At 43.1% G+C, this 24,318-nt stretch overlaps 1 protein-coding gene across 1 annotated transcript in view; it reads right to left on the reverse strand.

Annotated features, from left to right (window-relative positions):
- Positions 1 to 741: 741 nt before the first annotated feature.
- Positions 742 to 24,318, reverse strand: part of LOC122920651 (sodium/calcium exchanger 1-like) — a 120,107-nt gene continuing 96,530 nt past the window's right edge. Inside the window, exons 5-7 of the mRNA XM_044270318.1 lie at positions 22,644 to 22,743; positions 21,577 to 21,849; positions 742 to 1,445 (exon numbers count right to left, since the gene is read on the reverse strand). Of these exons, the coding sequence (XP_044126253.1) occupies positions 1,069 to 1,445; positions 21,577 to 21,849; positions 22,644 to 22,743 (750 nt within the window). The 3' untranslated portion in view covers positions 742 to 1,068. The remainder of the gene's footprint in view (positions 1,446 to 21,576; positions 21,850 to 22,643; positions 22,744 to 24,318) is intronic.

A 24,318-nucleotide genomic window follows, 5' to 3' on the forward strand; every position in this document is an offset into this window, starting at 1 on the left:
TTAAACGTGTCACATACATGTTGTATGTACATTATAACATACCAAACACACATACACATTGTTTATAAAGGTTATACAGTGAGTTTACGTGCAATGAACTCACAGAGAACAATCATATTGACACAGAGTCATATAATCCCGCAAGGTTTTCCTAACCATCATTCTTCAGCCTCCTACGTCTCCTACTAATACTCCCTCAACTTGTATTAGAATCTCTCAGTCCATCTAGATATAATGTGCAAATTTAGATGTTCTCTATCATGACAGAAGTTGGAATTTTAATTAAGTTGAAGTTTTATATTCTGAATGTCTACTGCACATAGGAAAATTCTCCCACGGAAAATCATATTTTATTACTAGTACTTTAGCCTGAGATTGGGTGGACATTTTTAACTGGACTTTCATTCTCAGAATTTTCACTTCTCATTTAGTTGTCTGTTATTAAACTCATTTAAACCTGAACTCAAAATAATAATTGCTCCGTTATTTAGTCCATTACCCTGATTCCATGGCAGTTCCTTACAAAGGAAGACCCCAATTTGTCCAGCATGGACAATGGAAGCCCTGGACGTGGTCATTTATGTTAATTTTATGTTACTTCAATATCTCAAGAAACAGCAAACAAGGAAACTCCACCGTCTACGAGAGTAACCTCTGCATCACCTGCTCCTGGCAGTGGAATAACATTTGTACATGTGGCAGTTGTATTCCGATGAAGTAGTTCTTATTTATGGTCTCACACAGTCAGAACAATCCAAAACAGTAATAGTTGTCCAAACTATCCAGAAAATAACAGTGCTCTCCAAAATTGTGTGGTTGTCAAAAAGGCAGAATAATTACATTTTGTTTTACCCTCAGAGGTTCAGTTGACATAATTTTCCTAGAGATGGGTACCTTGGAAGACAACATCGTAAAGAGCAATGATATGTTGCCAAAGGCTAATATACTTGACATCCGTCATCTCAGTTGTGCAATTTATTTTTGAGATGTGTGAGAAGTTAAAAAGCAGTCTAGAAATTGACCAAAATTTCCTGGGAAGACAAATCTTTAAAGAAGGAAAAACAGTCTTTAAAAACCAGGTATGTGGCAATAGGCTTCCAGTGATGCAAGTAATATGTACAGCAACCACAACCCAAAAAATACGAGGGAAGTCAGGATTTTGGGAAGTCGTGGACCCCCAAGTTCTCCTCCTATTGGTGGTCTTCTGCGATAAAGGAGAACACAGAGGCAGACAAGAGAAAGTCCAGTGAATAGGGTGACAGAAAATGCCAGGCTACCAGGGTTCACATGAAAAGTTTTCCCCTTTCCAGCCCAGAATATAGCAGCAATGCTCCATGCAATACCTAGTCCCAAAAACACATTGACTGCATTGCTACCTGTCACATTACCAATGGAAGCATCAGCATGAGGGTCTTGGACTGCTGCCACTTTACTTGCAAATGTGTCTGAAGGAAACAAAGGTAAAATTAAGTAAATGCACTGTGCAAGTTTAGGATACAGTTTACATGTATATCATTTGGACTAGCACCTTTCCAATTCCTTGGTATTGAAATTAGTCTAAACATCTACATGAAGAAGTTTTCCTTATATGTATGTGATCAAATAAATTATTTACAGATTTATAATTGCATTTAATGCATTTTTGTAATAGAATAAATGCAAGTTCACTGTAATTGAAGACATGGGTCCTCCTATAACTGTTGATGACCAATCTATGTTGGGGTCAGGAGTGCTGCTATAGTGGATTCAAATTTATCATTCTCTCCCAGACCCTGGTGTTTGAGATGGTCCAGACCAGGCATGGCCAACCTGAGGCTCTCTAGTTGTTGCAAAACTACAACTCCCACCATGCCCTGCTGTAGGCTCATACCTGTAGGCAGTCTGGGCATGCTGGGAGTTGTAGTTTTGCAACAGCTAGAGAGCTTCAGGTTGGCCATGCCTGGTCCAGACTCTAGTATTATAAGTAACACATGGTAGTTTGGAGTCATGTTACAGATTTTGCATGGTGGACCAGGAGCGTCTAGTAAGACCTTTGGTGAAGCTAGATATTTAGACAAAGCCTTGAAGTTCTCTAATAAAAACTAAAACTAAAGGTACCCATCCCAATTAGTCTAAAGTTGATCAAACGGATGATTTCAAGTTAAACCAAAATGAGTGTCAGGTGAAATTTAACAAAAAAGTGTTATTACACTTACTAGTAATAGGTTTCTGGATGTCTCCATGACAGCACCCCTGAGATAAGGGTACTTTTACACTTGCGGCAGAGTGATCCGGCAAGCAGTTCCGTCGCCGAAACTGCCTGGCGGATCCGTCAATCTGCATGCAAACGGACAGCATTTGAAGACTGATCAAGATGTGGATCTGTCTCACAAATGCATTGCAAGAACGGATCCGTCTGTCCGTTTGTCATACGGACAAACGGATTCTTTTTAAAAAAATTCGCACATTTTTAAAGGTCTGCGCATGTGAAGACCGGCAGGTCGGATACAGCATTGCGGTATTTTTAATGCCGGATCCGGCACTAATACATTTCAACGTAAATTAATGCTGCAGCATTCCGGCAAGTGTTCCAGAATTTTGGATGGAGATAAAACCGCAGCATGCTGCGGTATTATCTCCGTCCTGAAAAGTCAAAAAGACTAAACTGAAGACATCCTGATGCATCCTGAACGGATTTCTCTCCATTCAGAATGCATTAGGATAAAACTGATCAGTTATTTCCCTGTATAGAGCCACTAGGACGTAACTCAATGCCGGAAAAGAAAAACGCTAGTGTGAAAGTACCCTAAGCCTGTCTTCAGAGGACAAGAAATATGGGAGGGGAAAAAAGTGTCTAAAGCCTGGATCTCACTATCCCTACAGGCTGATGTTACTGCGACCAAAAATATAGTTTTCTAAGTAAGAAGATTAACTGGTATCTGATCAATTGGTTCAAAGGGAGGACCAGCTAATGCCTTAAGAACCAGATTTAAGTTCCAAGGAGGAATAAGATTTTCTGTCTTGGGCCTAATTCTATCAATCATTTTTAAAAACCTAGAAACTAAAGAAATGTTTGACAACTGAGTATCAAAAAAGCCACTTAAGGCTGCTACCTAGACTCTAAATGCACTAGAACTAAGTCCAAACCCTTTTGTAGAAACTCTAGAATGTATGGAACTTGAGGATTGTCACATTCTCTTCTGTTTTTATGGCACCTCAAAATAAAACTATTCCAAGTCTTATGGTAAATCTTGTTTGTAGTAGGCTTATGGTAATTTGGTAAATCTTGTTTGTAGTAGGCTTATGAATTAACAGCAGAGTCCCAATTACCTTTACAGACAGCCTGTTTCCTTTCAAGATTGCCTGTTCAGCACCCAGGCTGTAAATCTTAGGCTGGTTTCACATGGGCGTTGCGGGAACATGCGCGATTTTTCCATGCGAGTGCAAAACATTGTAATGCGTTTTGCACACGCGTGAGAAAAATAGGCATGTTTGGTACCAGAACCCGAACTTCTTCACAGAAGTTCGGGTTTGGCATCGGGGTTGTGTAGATTGTATTATTTTCCCTTATAACATGGTTATAAGGGAAAATAATAGCATTCTTAATACAGAATGCATAGTACAATAGGGCTGGAGGGGTTAAAAAATAATAATAATAATTTAACTCACCTTAATCCACTTGCTCGCGCAGCCCGGCTTCTCTTCTGTCTTCTTCTTTGCTGTGTACAGGAAAAGGAACTCCGGTCATCACATGGTCCATCACATGATCCATCACCATGGTAAAAGATCATGTGATGACCGGAGTCACGTAACCACAGGTCCTTTTCCTGTACTCCAGTGCTATTGTACTATGCATTCTGTATTAAGAATGCTATTATTTTCCCTTATAACCATGTTATAAGGGAAAATAATAATGATCGGGTCTCCTAGCAACCGTGCGTGAAAATCGCACAGCATCTGCACTTGCTTGCGGATGCTTGCGATTTTCACGCAGCCCCATTTACTTCTATGGGGCCTGTGTTGCGTGATAAACGCACAATATAGAGCATGCTGCGATTTTCGCGCAACGCATAAGTGATGCGTGAAAATCTCCGCTCATGTACACAGAACCATAGAAATAAATGGGCCTGGATTCAGTGCGGGTGCAATGCGTTCACCTCACGCATTGCACCCGCTCGGAAAACTCGACCCGTGTGAAAGGGGCCTTAGGGTTTTTTATGTCTGGATGTGTCACTGGTCCCTGGCTGAACAGATCCGGCAACAGCGGGAGCTCCAGATAATTCCCTAAACACATCTCTGTTAAGAGGGAAAACCAACTTCTTATTGGCCAGAGGGGTGCTACCAAAGTTTTTCTGGATCTTTCTATCTGAATCTTCCGAAGTAAAGGTCTGTAGTAAAGGTAAGGGAGTAAAGGGAAATCCCAACTTCTGATACCATTTTATTGAGAATGCATTTACTGCCAGAGGATTGTCCCTTGGATTTAGAGAGCAGAACCTCTCAGCTTTACATTCTTGTTTGGATCCAAACAGGTCAACAAATGGTATTCCCCACCTCTGAGTTATTAGGGAAAAAGCTTCCTGAGCTACAGTCTATTCTCCTGGGGACTGCTCGTAAAGAAAGTAGATTTTTCTCTGCCCATTAGTATATTTTGTATAGTAATATTAGTATATTTTGGCTGATGTCTGTTAAAGAAGATGGCTTCTCGTTCCTCCCTGGTGTTGAATTAAAGCTACTTGTTATGTTGTCTGAATAAACCTTTACATAGGATTTTCTTATTAGCTGTTTTGCGGCCTTTAAAGCTCTGAGGACTGCAGTTCGTTCATTTAGATTTGAAGACTCCGGGTACAATTTCTGACTTCATGCTCCTTGAAAAGATGTGTAAGCTACATGAGTACCCCAACCTAGCGCACTGTCATCCATGGTCAAGGATTGGGTAGGTTCCAGAATCCAATCTACTCCTCTTTCTAGATGATCCTTGATTAACCACCATTTTAAAGATGTCCTTGTTATCTGGGGCAATACAATTTTGTAATCCAAATACTGAATTAATTAGTCCCACTGCTTTAAAACAAGGTGTTGAAGTGGAGTGGAATTGTGCCCATGGAACCGCTGGAATACACAATGTTATATGGCCTAAAAGATTCATAAATTGTTATCTTTTCCTTGGCTAGTCAGGACTTTATGAGGGTGTTAAGATTCTGGATCTTTTCCTGCGGTAAGAATGTTTTCTGTACCTGTGAATCCAATATCATGCCTAAAAATGTTATCCTTGAAAAAAGACTTAACTTTGATTTTTTTTATATTTATGATTAGAGTTGAGCGAACACCTGGATGTTCGGGTTCGAGAAGTTCGGCCGAACATCCCGGAAATGTTCGGGTTCGGGATCCGAACCCGATCCGAACTTCGTCCCGAACCCGAACCCCATTGAAGTCAATGGGGACCCGAACTTTTCGGCACTAAAAAGGCTGTAAAACAGCCCAGGAAAGAGCTAGAGGGCTGCAAAAGGCAGCAACATGTAGGTAAATCCCCTGCAAACAAATGTGGATAGGGAAATGAATTAAAATAAAAATTAAATAAATAAAAATTAACCAAAATCAATTGGAGAGAGGTTCCATAGCAGAGAATCTGGCTTCCCGTCACCCACCACTGGAACAGTCCATTCTCAGATATTTAGGCCCCGGCACCCAGGCAGAGGAGAGAGGTCCCGTAACAGAGAATCTGTCTTCATGTCAGCAGAGAATTAGTCTGCATGTCATAGCAGAGAATGAGGCTTCACGTCAGCCACCACTGCAACAGTCCATTGGCATATATTTAGGCCCAGCACACACACAGGCAGAGGAGAGAGGTCCCGTAACAGACAATCTGGCTTCATGTCAGCAGAGAATCAGTCTGCATGTCATAGCAGAGAATCAGGCTTCACGTCAGCCACCACTGCAACAGTCCATTGGCATATATTTAGGCCCAGCACACACACAGGCAGAGGAGAGAGGTCCCGTAACAGAGAATCTGGCTTCATGTCAGCAGAGAATCAGTCTGCATGTCATAGCAGAGAATGAGGCTTCACGTCACCCACCACTGCAACAGTCCATTGGCATATATTTAGGCCTAGCACACAGGCAGAGCAGAGAGGTCCCGTAACAGACAATCTGGCTTCATGTCAGCAGAGAATCAGTCTGCATGTCATAGCAGAGAATGAGGCTTCACGTCAGCCACCACTGCAACAGTCCATTGGCATATATTTAGGCCTAGCACACAGGCAGAGCAGAGAGGTCCCGTAACAGACAATCTGGCTTCATGTCAGCAGAGAATCAGTCTGCATGTCATAGCAGAGAATCAGGCTTCACGTCAGCCACCACTGCAACAGTCCATTGTCATAAATTTAGGCCCAGCACCCAGGCAGAGGAGAGAGGTCCCGTAACAGACAATCTGGCTTCATGTCAGCAGAGAATTAGTCTGCATGTCATAGCAGAGAATCAGGCTTCATGTCAGCCACCACTGCAACAGTCCATTGGCATATATTTAGGCCCAGCACCCAGGCAGAGGAGGGAGGTCCCGTAACAGAGAATCTGTCTTCATGTCAGCAGAGAATCAGTCTGCATGTCATAGCAGAGAATGAGGCTTCACGTCAGCCACCACTGCAACAGTCCATTGGCATATATTTAGGCCTAGCACACAGGCAGAGGAGAGGTTCATTCAACTTTGGGTAGCCTCGCAATATAATGGTAAAATGAAAATAAAAATAGGATTGAATGAGGAAGTGCCCTGGAGTCCAATAATATATGGTTATGGGGAGGTAGTTAATGTCTAATCTGGACAAGGGACGGACAGGTCCTGTGGGATCCATGCCTGGTTCATTTTTATGAATGTCAGCTTGTCCACATTGGCTGTAGACAGGCGGCTGCGTTTGTCTGTAATGACGCCCCCTGCCGTGCTGAATACACGTTCAGACAAAACGCTGGCTGCCGGGCAGGCCAGCACCTCCAAGGCATAAAAGGCTAGCTCTGGCCACGTGGACAATTTAGAGACCCAGAAGTTGAATGGGGCCGAACCATCAGTCAGTACGTGGAGGGGTGTGCACACGTACTGTTCCACCATGTTAGTGAAATGTTGCCTCCTGCTAACACGTTGCGTATCAGGTGGTGGTGCAGTTAGCTGTGGCGTGTTGACAAAAGTTTTCCACATCTCTGCCATGCTAACCCTGCCCTCAGAGGAGCTGGCCGTGACACAGCTGCCTTGGCGACCTCTTGCTCCTCCTCTGCCTTGGCCTTGGGCTTCCACTTGTTCCCCTGTGACATTTGGGAATGCTCTCAGTAGCGCGTCTACCAACGTGCGCTTGTACTCGCGCATCTTCCTATCACGCTCCAGTGCAGGAAGTAAGGTGGGCACATTGTCTTTGTAGCGTGGATCCAGCAGGGTGGCAACCCAGTAGTCCGCACAGGTTAAAATGTGGGCAACTCTGCTGTCGTTGCGCAGGCACTGCAGCATGTAGTCGCTCATGTGTGCCAGGCTGCCCAGGGGTAAGGACAAGCTGTCCTCTGTGGGAGGCGTATCGTCATCGTCCTGCCTTTCCCCCCAGCCACGCACCAGTGATGGACCCGAGCTGCGTTGGGTGCCACCCCGCTGTGACCATGCTTCATCCTCATCCTCCTCCACCTCCTCCTCATCCTCGTCCTCCTCGTCCTCCAGTAGTGGGCCCTGGCTGGCCACATTTGTACCTGGCCTCTGCTGTTGCCAAAAACCTCCCTCTGAGTCACTTCGAAGAGACTGGCCTGAAAGTGCTAAAAATGACCCCTCTTCCTCCTCCTCCTCCTCCTCCTCCTGGGCCACCTCCTCTTCCATCATCGCCCTAAGTGTTTTCTCAAGGAGACATAGAAGTGGTATTGTAACGCTGATAACGGTGTCATCGCCACTGGCCATGTTGGTGGAGTACTCGAAACAGCGCAACAGGGCACACAGGTCTCGCATGGAGGCCCAGTCATTGGTGGTGAAGTGGTGCTGTTCTGTAGTGCGACTGACCCGTGCGTGCTGCAGCTGAAACTCCACTATGGCCTGCTGCTGCTCGCACAGTCTGTCCAGCATGTGCAAGGTGGAGTTCCACCTGGTGGGCACGTCGCATATGAGGCGGTGAGCGGGAAGGCCGAAGTTACGCTGTAGCGCAGACAGGCGAGCAGCAGCAGGATGTGAACGCCGGAAGCGCGAACAGACGGCCCGCACTTTATGCAGCAGCTCTGACATGTCGGGGTAGTTGTGAATGAACTTCTGCACCACCAAATTCAGCACATGCGCCAAGCAAGGGATGTGCGTCAAATTGGCTAGTCCCAGAGCTGCAACGAGATTTCGCCCATTATCACACACCACCAGGCCGGGCTTGAGGCTCACCGGCAGCAACCACTCGTCGGTCTGTTGTTCTATACCCCGCCACAACTCCTGTGCGGTGTGGGGCCTGTCCCCCAAACATATGAGTTTCAGAATGGCCTGCTGACGTTTACCCCGGGCTGTGCTGAAGTTGGTGGTGAAGGTGTGTGGCTGACTGGATGAGCAGGTGGAAGAAGAGGAGGAGGAAGCCGAGAAGGAGGAGGTGGCAACAGGAGGCAAAGAATGTTGCCCTGCGATCCTTGGCGGCGGAAGGACGTGCGCCAAACAGCTCTCCGCCTGGGGCCCAGCTGCCACTACATTTACCCAGTGTGCAGTTAGGGAGATATAGCGTCCCTGGCCGTGCTTACTGGTCCACGTATCTGTGGTTAGGTGGACCTTGCCACAGATGGCGTTGCGCAGTGCACACTTGATTTTATCGGATACTTGGTTGTGCAGGGAAGGCACGGCTCTCTTGGAGAAGTAGTGCCGGCTGGGAACAACATACTGTGGGACAGCAAGCGACATGAGCTGTTTGAAGCTGTCTGTGTCCACCAGCCTAAATGACAGCATTTCATAGGCCAGTAGTTTAGAAATGCTGGCATTCAGGGCCAGGGATCGAGGGTGGCTAGGTGGGAATTTACGCTTTCTATCAAATGTTTGTGAGATGGAGAGCTGAACGCTGGCGTGTGACATGGTTGAGACGCTTGGTGACGGAGGTGGTGGTGGTGGTGTTGGTGGTACATCCCCTGTTTGCTGGGCGGCAGGTGCCAACGTTCCTCCAGAGGCGGAGGAAGAGGCCGAGGCGGCAGCAGCAGAATAGGCCGAGGCGGCAGCAGCAGAAGAGGTAGCAGGGGGAGCCTGAGTGACTTCCTTGGTTTTAAGGTGTTTACTCCACTGCAGTTCATGCTTTGCATGCAGGTGCCTGGTCATGCAGGTTGTGCTCAGGTTCAGAACGTTAATGCCTCGCTTCAGGCTCTGATGGCACAGCGTGCAAACCACTCGGGTCTTGTCGTCAGCACATTGTTTGAAGAAGTGCCATGCCAGGGAACTCCTTGAAGCTGCCTTTGGGGTGCTCGGTCCCAGATGGCGGCGGTCAGTAGCAGGCGGAGTCTCTTGGCGGCGGGTGTTCTGCTTTTGCCCACTGCTCCCTCTTTTGCTACGCTGTTGGCTCGGTCTCACCACTGCCTCTTCCTCCGAACTGTGAAAGTCAGTGGCACGACCTTCATTCCATGTGGGGTCTAGGACCTCATCGTCCCCTGCATCGTCTTCCACCCAGTCTTGATCCCTGACCTCCTGTTCAGTCTGCACACTGCAGAAAGACGCAGCAGTTGGCACCTGTGTTTCGTCATCATCAGAGACATGCTGAGGTGGTATTCCCATGTCCTCATCATCAGGAAACATAAGTGGTTGTGCGTCAGTGCATTCTATGTCTTTCACCGCTGGGGAAGGGCTAGGTGGATGCCCTTGGGAAACCCTGCCAGCGGAGTCTTCAAACAGCATAAGAGACTGCTGCATAACTTGAGGCTGAGACAGTTTCCCTGGTATGCATGGGGGTGATGTGACAGACTGATGGGGTTGGTTTTCAGGCGCCATCTGTGCGCTTTCTGCAGAAGACTGGGTGGGAGATAATGTGAATGTGCTGGATCCACTGTCGGCCACCCAATTGACTAATGCCTGTACCTGCTCAGGCCTTACCATCCTTAGAACGGCATTGGGCCCCACCATATATCGCTGTAAATTCTGGCGGCTACTGGGACCTGAGGTAGTTGGTACACTAGGACGTGTGGATGTGGCAGAACGGCCACGTCCTCTCCCAGCACCAGAGGGTCCACTAACACCACCACGACCATGTCCACGTCCGCGTCCCTTACTAGATGTTTTTCTCATTGTTATGGTTCACCACAACAACAAATATATTATTTGGCCCAATGTATTGTATTCAAATTCAGCGGGATATAAATTTGAGGCCTAGTATTTAGGCGCTGGGTGACCGGTATGGATTTAGTGACAGAATTAGACTTGGAAATGCACAGAAGCGTGTGTGTGAAGTTATTCTGAATGACCCTATGTGCACCTTCAATATGATCTACCCTTTTAGGGATAGATTTCAAATAGCTCTGATATAGCAGAAACGACTAAATTATGAAATTGCTAAATTGGGAATTGTATTTCAACCCAGAACAAAAAATGTGCTTTGACGGACACTAAATAACTTTCCCAGCCACAACAGGACAGCGGTAACGAGAGATTTAGCGGGATATAAATTTGAGGCCTAGTATTTAGGCGCTGGGTGACAGGTATGGGTTTAGTGACAGAATTAGATTTGGAAATGCACAGTAGCGGGTGTGTGAAGTTATTCTGAATGACCCTATGTGCACCTTGAATATTATATACCCTTTTAGGGATAGATTTCAAATAGCTCTGATATAGCAGAAACCACTAAATTATGAAATTGCTAAATTGGGAATTGTATTTCAACCCAGAACAAGAAATGTGCTTGAACGGACACTAAATAACTCGCCCAGCTACAGCACTAGGGACAGATTTAGCGGGATATAAATTTGAGGCCTAGTATTTAGGCGCTGGGTGACAGGTATGGGTTTAGTGCCAGAATTAGACTTGGAAATACACAGTAGCGGGTGTGTGTGAAGTTATTCTGAATGACCCAATGTGCACCTTGAATATTATATACCCTTTTAGGGATAGATTTCAAATAGCTCTGATATAGCAGAAACCACTAAATTATGAAATTGCTAAATTGGGAATTGTATTTCAACCCAGAACAAGAAATGTGCTTGAACGGACACTAAATAACTCGCCCAGCTACAGCACTAAGGACAGATTTAGCGGGATATAAATTTGAGGCCTAGTATTTAGGCGCTGGGTGACAGGTATGGGTTTAGTGCCAGAATTAGACTTGGAAATACACAGTAGCGGGTGTGTGTGAAGTTATTCTGAATGACCCAATGTGCACCTTGAATATTATATACCCTTTTAGGGATAGATTTCAAATAGCTCTGATATAGCAGAAACCACTAAATTATGAAATTGCTAAATTGGGAATTGTATTTCAACCCAGAACAAGAAATGTGCTTGAACGGACACTAAATAACTCGCCCAGCTACAGCACTAGGGACAGATTTAGCTGGATATAAATTTGAGGCCTAGTATTTAGGCGCTGGGTGACAGGTATGGGTTTAGTGCCAGAATTAGACTTGGAAATACACAGTAGCGGGTGTGTGTGAAGTTATTCTGAATGACCCAATGTGCACCTTGAATATTATATACCCTTTTAGGGATAGATTTCAAATAGCTCTGATATAGCAGAAACCACTAAATTATGAAATTGCTAAATTGGGAATTGTATTTCAACCCAGAACAAGAAATGTGCTTGAACGGACACTAAATAACTCGCCCAGCTACAGCACTAGGGACAGATTTAGCGGGATATAAATTTGAGGCCTAGTATTTAGGCGCTGGGTGACAGGTATGGGTTTAGTGCCAGAATTAGACTTGGAAATACACAGTAGCGGGTGTGTGTGAAGTTATTCTGAATGACCCAATGTGCACCTTGAATATTATATACCCTTTTAGGGATAGATTTCAAATAGCTCTGATATAGCAGAAACCACTAAATTATGAAATTGCTAAATTGGGAATTGTATTTCAACCCAGAACAAGAAATGTGCTTGAACGGACACTAAATAACTCGCCCAGCTACAGCACTAAGGACAGATTTAGCGGGATATAAATTTGAGGCCTAGTATTTAGGCGCTGGGTGACAGGTATGGGTTTAGTGCCAGAATTAGACTTGGAAATACACAGTAGCGGGTGTGTGTGAAGTTATTCTGAATGACCCAATGTGCACCTTGAATATTATATACCCTTTTAGGGATAGATTTCAAATAGCTCTGATATAGCAGAAACCACTAAATTATGAAATTGCTAAATTGGGAATTGTATTTCAACCCAGAACAAGAAATGTGCTTGAACGGACACTAAATAACTCGCCCAGCTACAGCACTAGGGACAGATTTAGCTGGATATAAATTTGAGGCCTAGTATTTAGGCGCTGGGTGACAGGTATGGGTTTAGTGCCAGAATTAGACTTGGAAATACACAGTAGCGGGTGTGTGTGAAGTTATTCTGAATGACCCAATGTGCACCTTGAATATTATATACCCTTTTAGGGATAGATTTCAAATAGCTCTGATATAGCAGAAACCACTAAATTATGAAATTGCTAAATTGGGAATTGTATTTCAACCCAGAACAAGAAATGTGCTTGAACGGACACTAAATAACTCGCCCAGCTACAGCACTAGGGACAGATTTAGCGGGATATAAATTTGAGGCCTAGTATTTAGGCGCTGGGTGACAGGTATGGGTTTAGTGCCAGAATTAGACTTGGAAATACACAGTAGCGGGTGTGTGTGAAGTTATTCTGAATGACCCAATGTGCACCTTGAATATTATATACCCTTTTAGGGATAGATTTCAAATAGCTCTGATATAGCAGAAACCACTAAATTATGAAATTGCTAAATTGGGAATTGTATTTCAACCCAGAACAAGAAATGTGCTTGAACGGACACTAAATAACTCGCCCAGCTACAGCACTAAGGACAGATTTAGCGGGATATAAATTTGAGGCCTAGTATTTAGGCGCTGGGTGACAGGTATGGGTTTAGTGCCAGAATTAGACTTGGAAATACACAGTAGCGGGTGTGTGTGAAGTTATTCTGAATGACCCAATGTGCACCTTGAATATTATATACCCTTTTAGGGATAGATTTCAAATAGCTCTGATATAGCAGAAACCACTAAATTATGAAATTGCTAAATTGGGAATTGTATTTCAACCCAGAACAAGAAATGTGCTTGAACGGACACTAAATAACTCGCCCAGCTACAGCACTAAGGACAGATTTAGCGGGATATAAATTTGAGGCCTAGTATTTAGGCGCTGGGTGACAGGTATGGGTTTAGTGCCAGAATTAGACTTGGAAATACACAGTAGCGGGTGTGTGTGAAGTTATTCTGAATGACCCAATGTGCACCTTGAATATTATATACCCTTTTAGGGATAGATTTCAAATAGCTCTGATATAGCAGAAACCACTAAATTATGAAATTGCTAAATTGGGAATTGTATTTCAACCCAGAACAAGAAATGTGCTTGAACGGACACTAAATAACTCGCCCAGCTACAGCACTAGGGACAGATTTAGCTGGATATAAATTTGAGGCCTAGTATTTAGGCGCTGGGTGACAGGTATGGGTTTAGTGCCAGAATTAGACTTGGAAATACACAGTAGCGGGTGTGTGTGAAGTTATTCTGAATGACCCAATGTGCACCTTGAATATTATATACCCTTTTAGGGATAGATTTCAAATAGCTCTGATATAGCAGAAACCACTAAATTATGAAATTGCTAAATTGGGAATTGTATTTCAACCCAGAACAAGAAATGTGCTTGAACGGACACTAAATAACTCGCCCAGCTACAGCACTAGGGACAGATTTAGCGGGATATAAATTTGAGGCCTAGTATTTAGGCGCTGGGTGACAGGTATGGGTTTAGTGCCAGAATTAGACTTGGAAATACACAGTAGCGGGTGTGTGTGAAGTTATTCTGAATGACCCAATGTGCACCTTGAATATTATATACCCTTTTAGGGATAGATTTCAAATAGCTCTGATATAGCAGAAACCACTAAATTATGAAATTGCTAAATTGGGAATTGTATTTCAACCCAGAACAAGAAATGTGCTTGAACGGACACTAAATAACTCGCCCAGCTACAGCACTAAGGACAGATTTAGCGGGATATAAATTTGAGGCCTAGTATTTAGGCGCTGGGTGACAGGTATGGGTTTAGTGCCAGAATTAGACTTGGAAATACACAGTAGCGGGTGTGTGTGAAGTTATTCTGAATGACCCAATGTGCACCTTGAATATTATATACCCTTTTAGGGATAGATTTCAAATAGCTCTGATATAGCAGAAACCACTAAATTATGAAATTGCTAAATTGGGAATTGTATTTCAACCCAGAACAAGAAATGTGCTTGAACGGACACTAAATAACTCGCCCAGCTACAGCACTAAGGACAGATTTAGCGGGATATAAATTTGAGGCCTAGTATTTAGGCGCTGGGTGACAGGTATGGGTTTAGTGCCAGAATTAGACTTGGAAATACACAGTAGCGGGTGTGTGTGAAGTTATTCTGAATGACCCAATGTGCACCTTGAATATTATATACCCTTTTAGGGATAGATTTCAAATAGCTCTGATATAGCAGAAACCACTAAATTATGAAATTGCTAAATTGGGAATTGTATTTCAACCCAGAACAAGAAATGTGCTTGAACGGACACTAAATAACTCGCCCAGCTACAGCACTAGGGACAGATTTAGCTGGATATAAATTTGAGGCCTAGTATTTAGGCGCTGGGTGACAGGTATGGGTTTAGTGCCAGAATTAGACTTGGAAATACACAGTAGCGGGTGTGTGTGAAGTTATTCTGAATGACCCAATGTGCACCTTGAATATTATATACCCTTTTAGGGATAGATTTCAAATAGCTCTGATATAGCAGAAACCACTAAATTATGAAATTGCTAAATTGGGAATTGTATTTCAACCCAGAACAAGAAATGTGCTTGCACGGACACTAAATAACTCGCCCAGCTACAGCACTAAGGACAGATTTAGCGGGATATAAATTTGAGGCCTAGTATTTAGGCGCTGGGTGACCGGTATGGATTTAGTGACAGAATTAGACTGGGATATGGCCAAAAAATAAACAGACTATTGCTGGTTAAATGCACTTGGTGTGACAGCTTCACCCTGATGTAGGCTTTAGCCAAAAAACAACCACACCATTGAGGGTTAAATGCACTTGGTGACAGGCGCAGCTTGCCCCTGATTTAGTATATGGCCAAAAAATGAACAGATTATTGCTGGTTAAATGCACTTGGTGTGACAGCTTCACCCTGATGTAGGCTTTAGCCAAAAAACAACCACACCATTGAGGGTTAAATGCACTTGGTGACAGGCGCAGCTTGCCCCTGATTTTGTATATGGCCAAAAAATGAACAGACTATTGCTGGTTAAATGCACTTGGTGTGACAGCTTCACCCTGATGTAGGCTTTAGCCAAAAAACAACCACACCATTGAGGGTTAAATGCACTTGGTCGCAGCTTGTGCTGGCGCACCACAAGACACAAAATGGCCGCCGATCACCCCAGAAAAATGTGACTGACAAACGGTCTGGGCAGCCTAAAAACAGTGAGCAATTGAGGATCAGCAGCTCAATGATCCACAGCTGCAGATCGATCAGTTAATCAAGTCCTTTGGAGGAGTTAATCTGCCTAATCTCGCCCTACTGTCGCAGCCGCAACCTCTCCCTACGCTAATCAGAGCAGAGTGACGGGCGGCGCTATGTGACTCCAGCTTAAATAGAGGCTGGGTCACATGGTGCTCTGGCCAATCACAGCCATGCCAATAGTAGGCATGGCTGTGATGGCCTCTTGGGGCAAGTAGTATGACGCTTGTTGATTGGCTGCTTTGCAGCCTTTCAAAAAGCGCCAAGAAAGCGTCACAAAAGCGCGAAGAAAGCGACGAACACCGAACCCGAACCCGGACTTTTACGAAAATGTCCGGGTTCGGGTCCGTGTCACGGACACCCCAAAATTCGGTACGAACCCGAACTATACAGTTCGAGTTCGCTCATCCCTATTTATGATCCAACCTAACAGCAGAAGAGTCCTTAATACCAATTGGATCTGACTGTAAAGGGGAAAAGGATAAGACTAAATGACCAATAGATCGTCTAAGTATGGAACAAGTTTTACCCCCTCTAACCTCAGAAAAGCTGAGACTTCTTGCATAATCTTCGTGAAAAGCCTTGGGGCTGATGAGATTCCAAATGGAAGGCACATTTTCTTCTCCATCTTGATTGCATATCGAAGATACTTCCAATATCTTTAGCTTATTGGAACATGAAAATACACATCTTTCAAGTCTATTGTGACCATGTCTGAGTCCTTCCTTATCATGGAAATCGCTGGTTTTATTGAATCCATCGTGAATTTTTGTATTGAATTAATCTGTTTAGATGTTTCAAATTTATGATCATACGGAAAGTCCTGTTTGGTTTTCTGACAAGAAAAAGGATCGAATAGTGTCCTGTGAACTGTTTTGCAATAAGAACCTGTTGAATTGCCCCCCAACTGAAGTAGGTCCGGAACACCTTTTTTAAATTATTGTTTTGAAGGGGTAATGGAAGATCTGTTAACCTAAATACATCTGGGGAAGTGGATGTAAATTCTATTTTGTATCCTGTTTTAAATCCATTGGTTGCTTGTTATTTTCCTCCAAGCTGACACAAACTCCCCTACTCTGATGGTGTCATTTGGAGGTGGATTGCTGGGAAGGGCCAAAAAGAAAGGGTCTTCTTTTACAACCTTTCTTGTAGCTCCAGCGGCCAGTTTTTCTTTTATCTGACCTATATTGGCTCTAAAGCTCAGATCTCTTATTAGGTCTATCTTTCTGTACCTTCTCCTCAGGAAAACCTATTTTCTTCTCAGATTCTTTCTATAGAATCTTGTCAAGATCTGATCCAAACAGATATTGCCCATGGAAGGGGATAGAGCAAATCTTATTTTTACATGCAATGTCACCCTTCCATGACCTGAGCCATAAAACTCGCCTAACCGAATTTGCTAACCCAGATGTTCTGGCCACCATACACACCGACTCCGCAGAGGCATTTGCCAGAAACCCAGCCACAGACCTGAGGAGAGGAAGAGAGGACAAAATCTATTCCCTAGGGGTTTTATTTTTTAAGTGAGACTCTAATTGTTCCATCCACAGGTATACGGATCTAGCCACTCAAGTGGAGGAGACTGCTGGACGTAGCATAGCTGCCGCTGATTCCCACGTCTTTTTGATTATTCCTTCAGTCTTTCTATCCATCTGATCTTTAAGCAAAATAGGAATCTTCAAAGGGAATGGATGTGCTTCTGATTAATTTAGCACAGCTGCATCAGTCATGGGGGCAGAGTCCCATTTTTCCACATCAGACTCATTAAAAGGATATCTCCTTTTTAAACGTCTAGGAAGAAAAGTTCTCTTTTCAGGTGTGTTGCATTCACTTTGGATCATTTTATGAATATTTTCATGAGTGGAAACACTCTTTTTTGTTTTTCTCCGGATCCTCCAAACATAGTATCCGGTATACATCTGTTTTTTTTTTCTTCAATTTTGATGGTGCTACCCACTGCCTTAAGTAAATACTCCATCATCAGTAGAATTTTTGTATTTATTTTCCTCCTCAGAAGAAGAGGAATCCTCCTGTTTCCTCCTTTTCTTCCCAGCAATCTGAATCAGAGTAGACACTGGAGTCAGAAATTACATGTTCTCTAGATTTGTTCTTGCTCTATTTAGTAGCTAAAGATACAGATAGCCCAGACATAGCCGACTGAATCTAATATTTTACAAGGGTCTTAATGTCATTCATAAACACAGGTGTTTCATCCTGAACCACCTTAAGAGTACAAGCAGGGCAAAGTGGCTTTTTGAATGATGAATCTTGCTTCTTTCCAGGTATTGCACATTTACAGGCAGCAGCAAGCTTACACTTTGGACCCATCTCCTTTTCAGACTGGAATAAATATAGAAAAGGGAGGACCATAAACTACCTAAATCAAAGGAACCCCCAAAAAAGAGGGGTTGCAAACTTTAACACACTTACAGCACCACCTAAAGATGGCAGGGTTTGCTTGAAAGAGCTGTCTTCCATAATCTAGTGGTCCTAGGGATTTCAGCAGAGCATGACGCAAAGCATACGTTCACCCTGCCCCTGGAAGAATGCCCACACATCCCGAACCGGAAGTGCGTTAAACGAACTGACGCCGTCCACTAGATTTGGAAAAAAACTCTTTCACAGGAAGTATAGTGACTGGAACAAAGCACTGCGTTCCACTGCTGTTGTGTTTCACTTCCTAAACCAACAGCCTACCTCAACGTTACCGGAAGTGACGTGTCTGTTGAAAACATGCCTGCTCCTGCGTCTTTACAACATAGGGAACTGTGAAGGTTCTCATTTATCCAGGTCATGGTATATCTGTAAAGAATAAATCAAGGCAACTGGACGTACTGTAAGTACGTCCAGTTGCCCTGATTTATTCTTTACAGATATACAACATAGGGAGCTCAACAGAGCTCTACCTGCATGTATCAAATACTTACCAGGACTGACTAAAGATGTGATCTGACAAGGGATCTGAGGACTTACCCCCTTGAGTATTGCTGACTTTAGCAGGTGCAATAATAGAGGAAAGGCAGGGAGCTGCTAGCTACTACTGATGAGCGGCCAGTCCCATATTCAAATTCGCAATATTTTGCGAATATTCGATAGAAAATTTGTCACATATTCGCAAATATTCATATTCGAGATTATTTTCGCAATTGTGAAAAATCTGCAATGTAAAGATTGCATAATGCGCAATTGATCAAAAATGAATATATATAGCACTATATATAGTGCTATATATTCTTTTTTTAGAATATGACGAATATAAAAAAAAATAATAATATCAATATAGCGGATATTCGTAAAATACATATATAGTAAAATAGAATAGTATTGGACCAGCACGCAAACATAAGGGTTCACGCAAAGAGCCAATAATGTAAAATGGTGCAATTTATTAAAACATAAAAACATACATACACGTAATAGTGGGATGGATGAGCTAATGGATGGACTATCTCATGTATCAAGTCCGTAAGGTGCAGGTATATCTGTTAGATTAGATCAAACCTAGCTATTTGGAGAAAATGGATAATGTCTTTATGAATATCCCATCGATCCCAGACGCGTTTCAAAATAGATCCCTATTTCTTCCTCAGTGGGTTTGTCAACACTCTGCCATTTGCATTTAATTGAATCGACACCGAGGTAAGCACTCTTACATGTGGGACGCCACAGAGTTGCGCAGTAAAGAGTGAGTACCCTACTTAACTTATCAGGCTTTGAGACTGTTTGCTATGGATTTTGCCTAACAGGAATTATTAGCATAAGAACGGGACATTATCCATTTTCTCCAACTACCTAGGCTTGATCTAATCTAACAGATATACCTGCACCTTACGGACTTGATACATGAGATAGTCCATCCATTATCTCATCCATCCCACTATTACGTGTATGTATGTTTTATGTTTTAATAAATTGCACCATTTTGCTTTATTGGCTCTTTGCGTGAACCCTTATGTTTGAGTGCCGGTCCAATACTATTCTATTTTACTGTTTTTGAAGGGGTGATTCATTTTGGACATTGGCACCTATCCGTGTATATAAAGAGTGTATTTAAAATACATATATAAACTGCAATTTAGCTAATATAACGCTGTAACTTTTTTTTTAAGTTCAAATCTGAAGTTTATAAGATAAAAAAATTACGACTATGAAAAAAAAGTTTATAGCACTATATTAGGTAAATTGCAGTCTATATGTGTATTTTACGAATATTCGCTATATTGCTATATAGTCTTGTTTTAGAATATGACGAATATTATAAAAAACTAATATAGCAAGATAGCGAATATATTCGTTATTTAGAATATTCATATTTTTTTTCAATCTGTACTGTTATTCCACTTTGGCATACTCCTCCCCGACAAGTGTCCTTGTCACCATGGGAACGCCTGTGGGTTAGAATATAACGTCGGATCTGAGTTTTCACGATCTCAAGGAAAACTCAGATCCAATGGTATTTTCTAACCCACAGGTGTTCCCATGGTGATGGGGACGTTTGTCGGGGAGGAGTATGCCGAAGTGGAATAACAGTACACATTGAAAAAAATATATATATGAATATTCAAAATAACTAATATATTCGCTATATTGTAATATATTAGTTTTTTTGAATATTCGTCATTTTTTTCTTTCAATATGAAAACATGGTTCCTTCCTGCTTAAGTTGCTTGTGGGCCAATGACTCATTGACCCAGAAGCAAGAAGCAGGGAGGAATCATGTTTTCAGATGTTAAAAAATGATGAATATTTGATATAGCGAATATATAGCACTATATTAGAAATATTTATGAATTAGCGAAGTTGCAATATTCGCGATAAATATTCGCTATTCGAATATTCGCGCTCAACACTACTAACTACACTAGATCTACTCCTTTGGTCCTAAAAGCAAAGACCTCTGATCCTCTTCTGCACATCTGTCCTGCACAGGTAATGTAAAAACACTGATGATGGTGGTGGGAGGGGAGGGGGTTTTAACCTCTCTGCTTGTTTTTTCTGTCCCTGGCAGAGCCATCTCAGGGGTGCTGTTGTGGAGACGACAGGGGAAAACAAAGGTTTTAGCCGACCTATGACACACAATCATTGTCCGAAAGAATATTGGCCATGTTTGAAATTTTTGTGTAATAGCTGAATGAAAGCTTGGGGGCTCATGCACACAAATGTATTTTCTTTCCGTGTCCATTCCGCTTTCATTGCTGACCGTATGTGCAACCATTAATTTCAATGGGTCTGCAAAAGAAACGGAAGTTACTCTGAGTGCATTCCGTTTCCGTATATCTGTTCCGCAAAAAATTGGAACAAATCCTATTATTGTCCGCATTACAGACTGTTCTATTATGGGCAAGCTATTCCGTTCCACAAAACGCGGAATGCACACGGATGTTATCCATATTTTTTGCAGATCTGTTTTTTGCAGACGATCGTGTGCATGAGCCCTAAGAATGATTTTTTGTGGATAAAAGATAATTCTGTGAAAGGATGTTCCCAGAAAGATCATTTGTCCTTCAATCAATATTATTAAATATGCATAGCCAGTTTGTATGGCTGTGTCTGTGAAACAATCAATCACCAGATGATTGTTCATTCAGCCTATTTCTATCAGATGTGTATGGCCACGTTAAGGAAGAAATCATCCATGTTTAACTATTCTGGTGACACTCAGAACCAAAAATAGGTCTATTGTAACAAGCTAGGATCAACAACTGAATGGGAAAAAAAATATATTGTGACCATGAATGTGTAACAACAATGGAGAGGAGATCCATCCATTTGTGATGTGAGACTATGACCACCAACGTAGACTTATACATAATTTCTACATTCATGTTATGACAATGTCTGCTTCTACCCTGTGTGGTCATCTCCCTCCCCAAAACAGAGAAACATTATTACAGAGCAGTCCATACCTGGTACAGATGTACCCAAGGCAACAAAGACCACAGCAGTGACGGAGTCTTTGAGGCCAACCGTGCAGCCAAAGTGTGCAGCCAGGTCACCAGTGACAGCAGTGAGGATTCCAATGATGCAGATGGAGACCAGAAAGCAGGCCCAACCACCCCAGTACTCAGTGGGGGGCACAAAGGCAAAGAGCACCTTCCAGAAGACGGTCAGGAAATGCATGATGTAGTCACAGCAACTGGGTAGCCCTTCCTCACTGCTCTCCTCCTCATCATCATCTCCTGCCCAGAATGGGACATGCAGAAAGGAATTGGGGGATTTGGAAGAAGAGAGCAGCACAAAAGCAAGGGACAGAGGCAAAAATGAGCAAAAATAAAGATTCATGGGCAGATTGGATAAGGAAAAGGGGTAGTGATAAAATAATAATAGGTAGGGGAATAGATAAGGACAGGAAAAGGAGTGATAGGGTAGCATGCCAAAACAAGGGTGTGTTCAAGATGGGGAGAGGGGGAAAGCAGAGTTAGTGATGTGAAGAAATGTGCAAAAGCATGTGTGCATATACATTATGTGTGCAAAGAGTTGTTAGCATTTTGGGGTTAGTGTGTAATGTATACTAGGTGTGCAACAACGCAAAGCATTCTTGTGTTCTGGCATAAGACTAAGGCTACATGCACACGACCGTATGTGTTTTGCAGTCCGCAAATTGCGAATCCGCAACAAAAAATGGATGACATCCGTATGGCATTGGTTTATTTTTGCGGATCCATTGTATATGCCTATCCTTGTCCGTAAAACGGACAAGAATAGGACTTGCTCTATTTTTTTTGCGGAATGGAACAACGGACAACGGATGTGGAAAACAAACAGTTGTCTATCCTCGTTTTATTACAGCTCCGTAGAAATGAATGGGTCCGCATCCTATCCGCATAAAAACCGGAACAGACGCAGAAACAAAATATGTTCGTGTGCATGAGGCCTTAATGTAAAGCCTTACTGTGTTCTGGGAATGCGATGGACAATGTCATTGAATGTGACTGTGAGAAGAGGAATTATGTGCAGGGTGGACTGATCTCACCTGCGCTGACAGTGACAGCGCTCACAAACTGCTCCCTCCAGCTGCTGCTACCGACCACCAAAGCCAAGTTTGCCTTCTTAATCAGCTTGTCCACAGTGTTCTATAAAAAATGGAAGGAGAGCAGGTTGACTGCATGAGCGATAGTATGAAGATGTAGACATTACAGCAAATAGATCATAAGAAAAGGGCATGCTGAGGACGCTGACCCAGCTTGTAAAACACCATATTAGGCTGGCGGCATTGGAGAGTTTAAGATAAGTTCCAGAACAGAGGGGGTCATTTATTATACTAAAATACGGCTATATTGGCGCGGATGTGACTTCCCCGCTCACGCCAGGTCTAAAATTGTAGGGGTGGTGTGGTTTGAAGGGGCGGGCCAGCAGAAAAAGGTCTAAACGTAAGACATCTATGAAGCTGTCTTAAAGGGAACCTGTCACCGGGATTTTGTGTATAGAGCTGAGGACATGGGTTGCTAGATGGCCGCTAGCACATCCGCAATACCCAGTCCCCATAGCTCTGTGTGCTTTCATTGTGTCAAAAAAACAATTTGATACATATGCAAATCACCTGAGATGAGTCCTGTACGTGAGATGAGTCAGGGAAAGGACTCATCTCAGGTTAATTTGCATATGTATCAAATAGTTTTTTTTTTACACAATAAAAGCACACAGAGCTATGGGGACTGGGTATTGCGGATGTGCTAGTGGCCATCTAGCAACCCATGTCCTCAGCTCTATACCCAAAATCCTGGTGACAGGTTCCCTTTAAATTTAGAACTGGCGCTGGATGCACCAAAGTTATGGAGAGGCCGGCATCTCTTCATAACTTCACCATCTTAGGGCTTTATTAAGATTGGTGTCTAAAACGCCAGTGTTAATAAATGTGCCCCTTAGTTCATGCCTGCACAGAGACATTGTAATGAATTAGGCACATACATTTACTAAAGTGATCTCACTGTTGGCTCACAGATCATTGGCTCATAGGCTTATTATTTGAAAAAAAAAAACACCAATCAATGACATTGTTGGCACATCTTTTATGTAGCACCAAAAATCATTGTTTGCCGGGTAGACATCAGCCTGTGTTAACAGAGGATGTGCTGCCCAAAAATGAAAGCTGTAAAGCAATGGACAATCATAGTATTGATCATTTGTCTGTGTACTCCCAATGATTGCTGTATATACACTGCTTTTAATAAGCTTTAATCAACATGCTATTATTGCAGGCAGAATATCGGCCTATGTAATATCCCCCATTGCCCAGTCCTTCAAAGTAACAAAAGATTCTCTGGTGGTCCCAGTTCTGATACAACAACGGCCTACAAAAGTGCAGCATGAGACAACTCCATCTAACTGTTAGACCTTATTGATAGTGATGGCCTTGCGGTTCGCACGGCAGTCGGTTCACGGGCAACTTCGCGATCTGCTGATTATGCGAACATATGGCGATGTCTGCTCGCACCATACTCTTTTGCATTGCGCCGAACTTTGACCCATGACACATTCATCAGGTGGGACAGGACAGTCAATTGAGACGTTTCAGCACATGGACATACCCCCTACCCTATAACAGAACCCGATCTGGCAGCCATTTTACATTACGTGTTTTGCCAGTGTGGAGAGAGGTTGCATTTTGGAGCAGGGACAGGCTGTTAGGAACTTAGGGACACCAAATG

Source organism: Bufo gargarizans, chromosome 10 (assembly GCF_014858855.1).
Source record: "Bufo gargarizans isolate SCDJY-AF-19 chromosome 10, ASM1485885v1, whole genome shotgun sequence".
Lineage (NCBI taxonomy): Eukaryota > Metazoa > Chordata > Amphibia > Anura > Bufonidae > Bufo > Bufo gargarizans.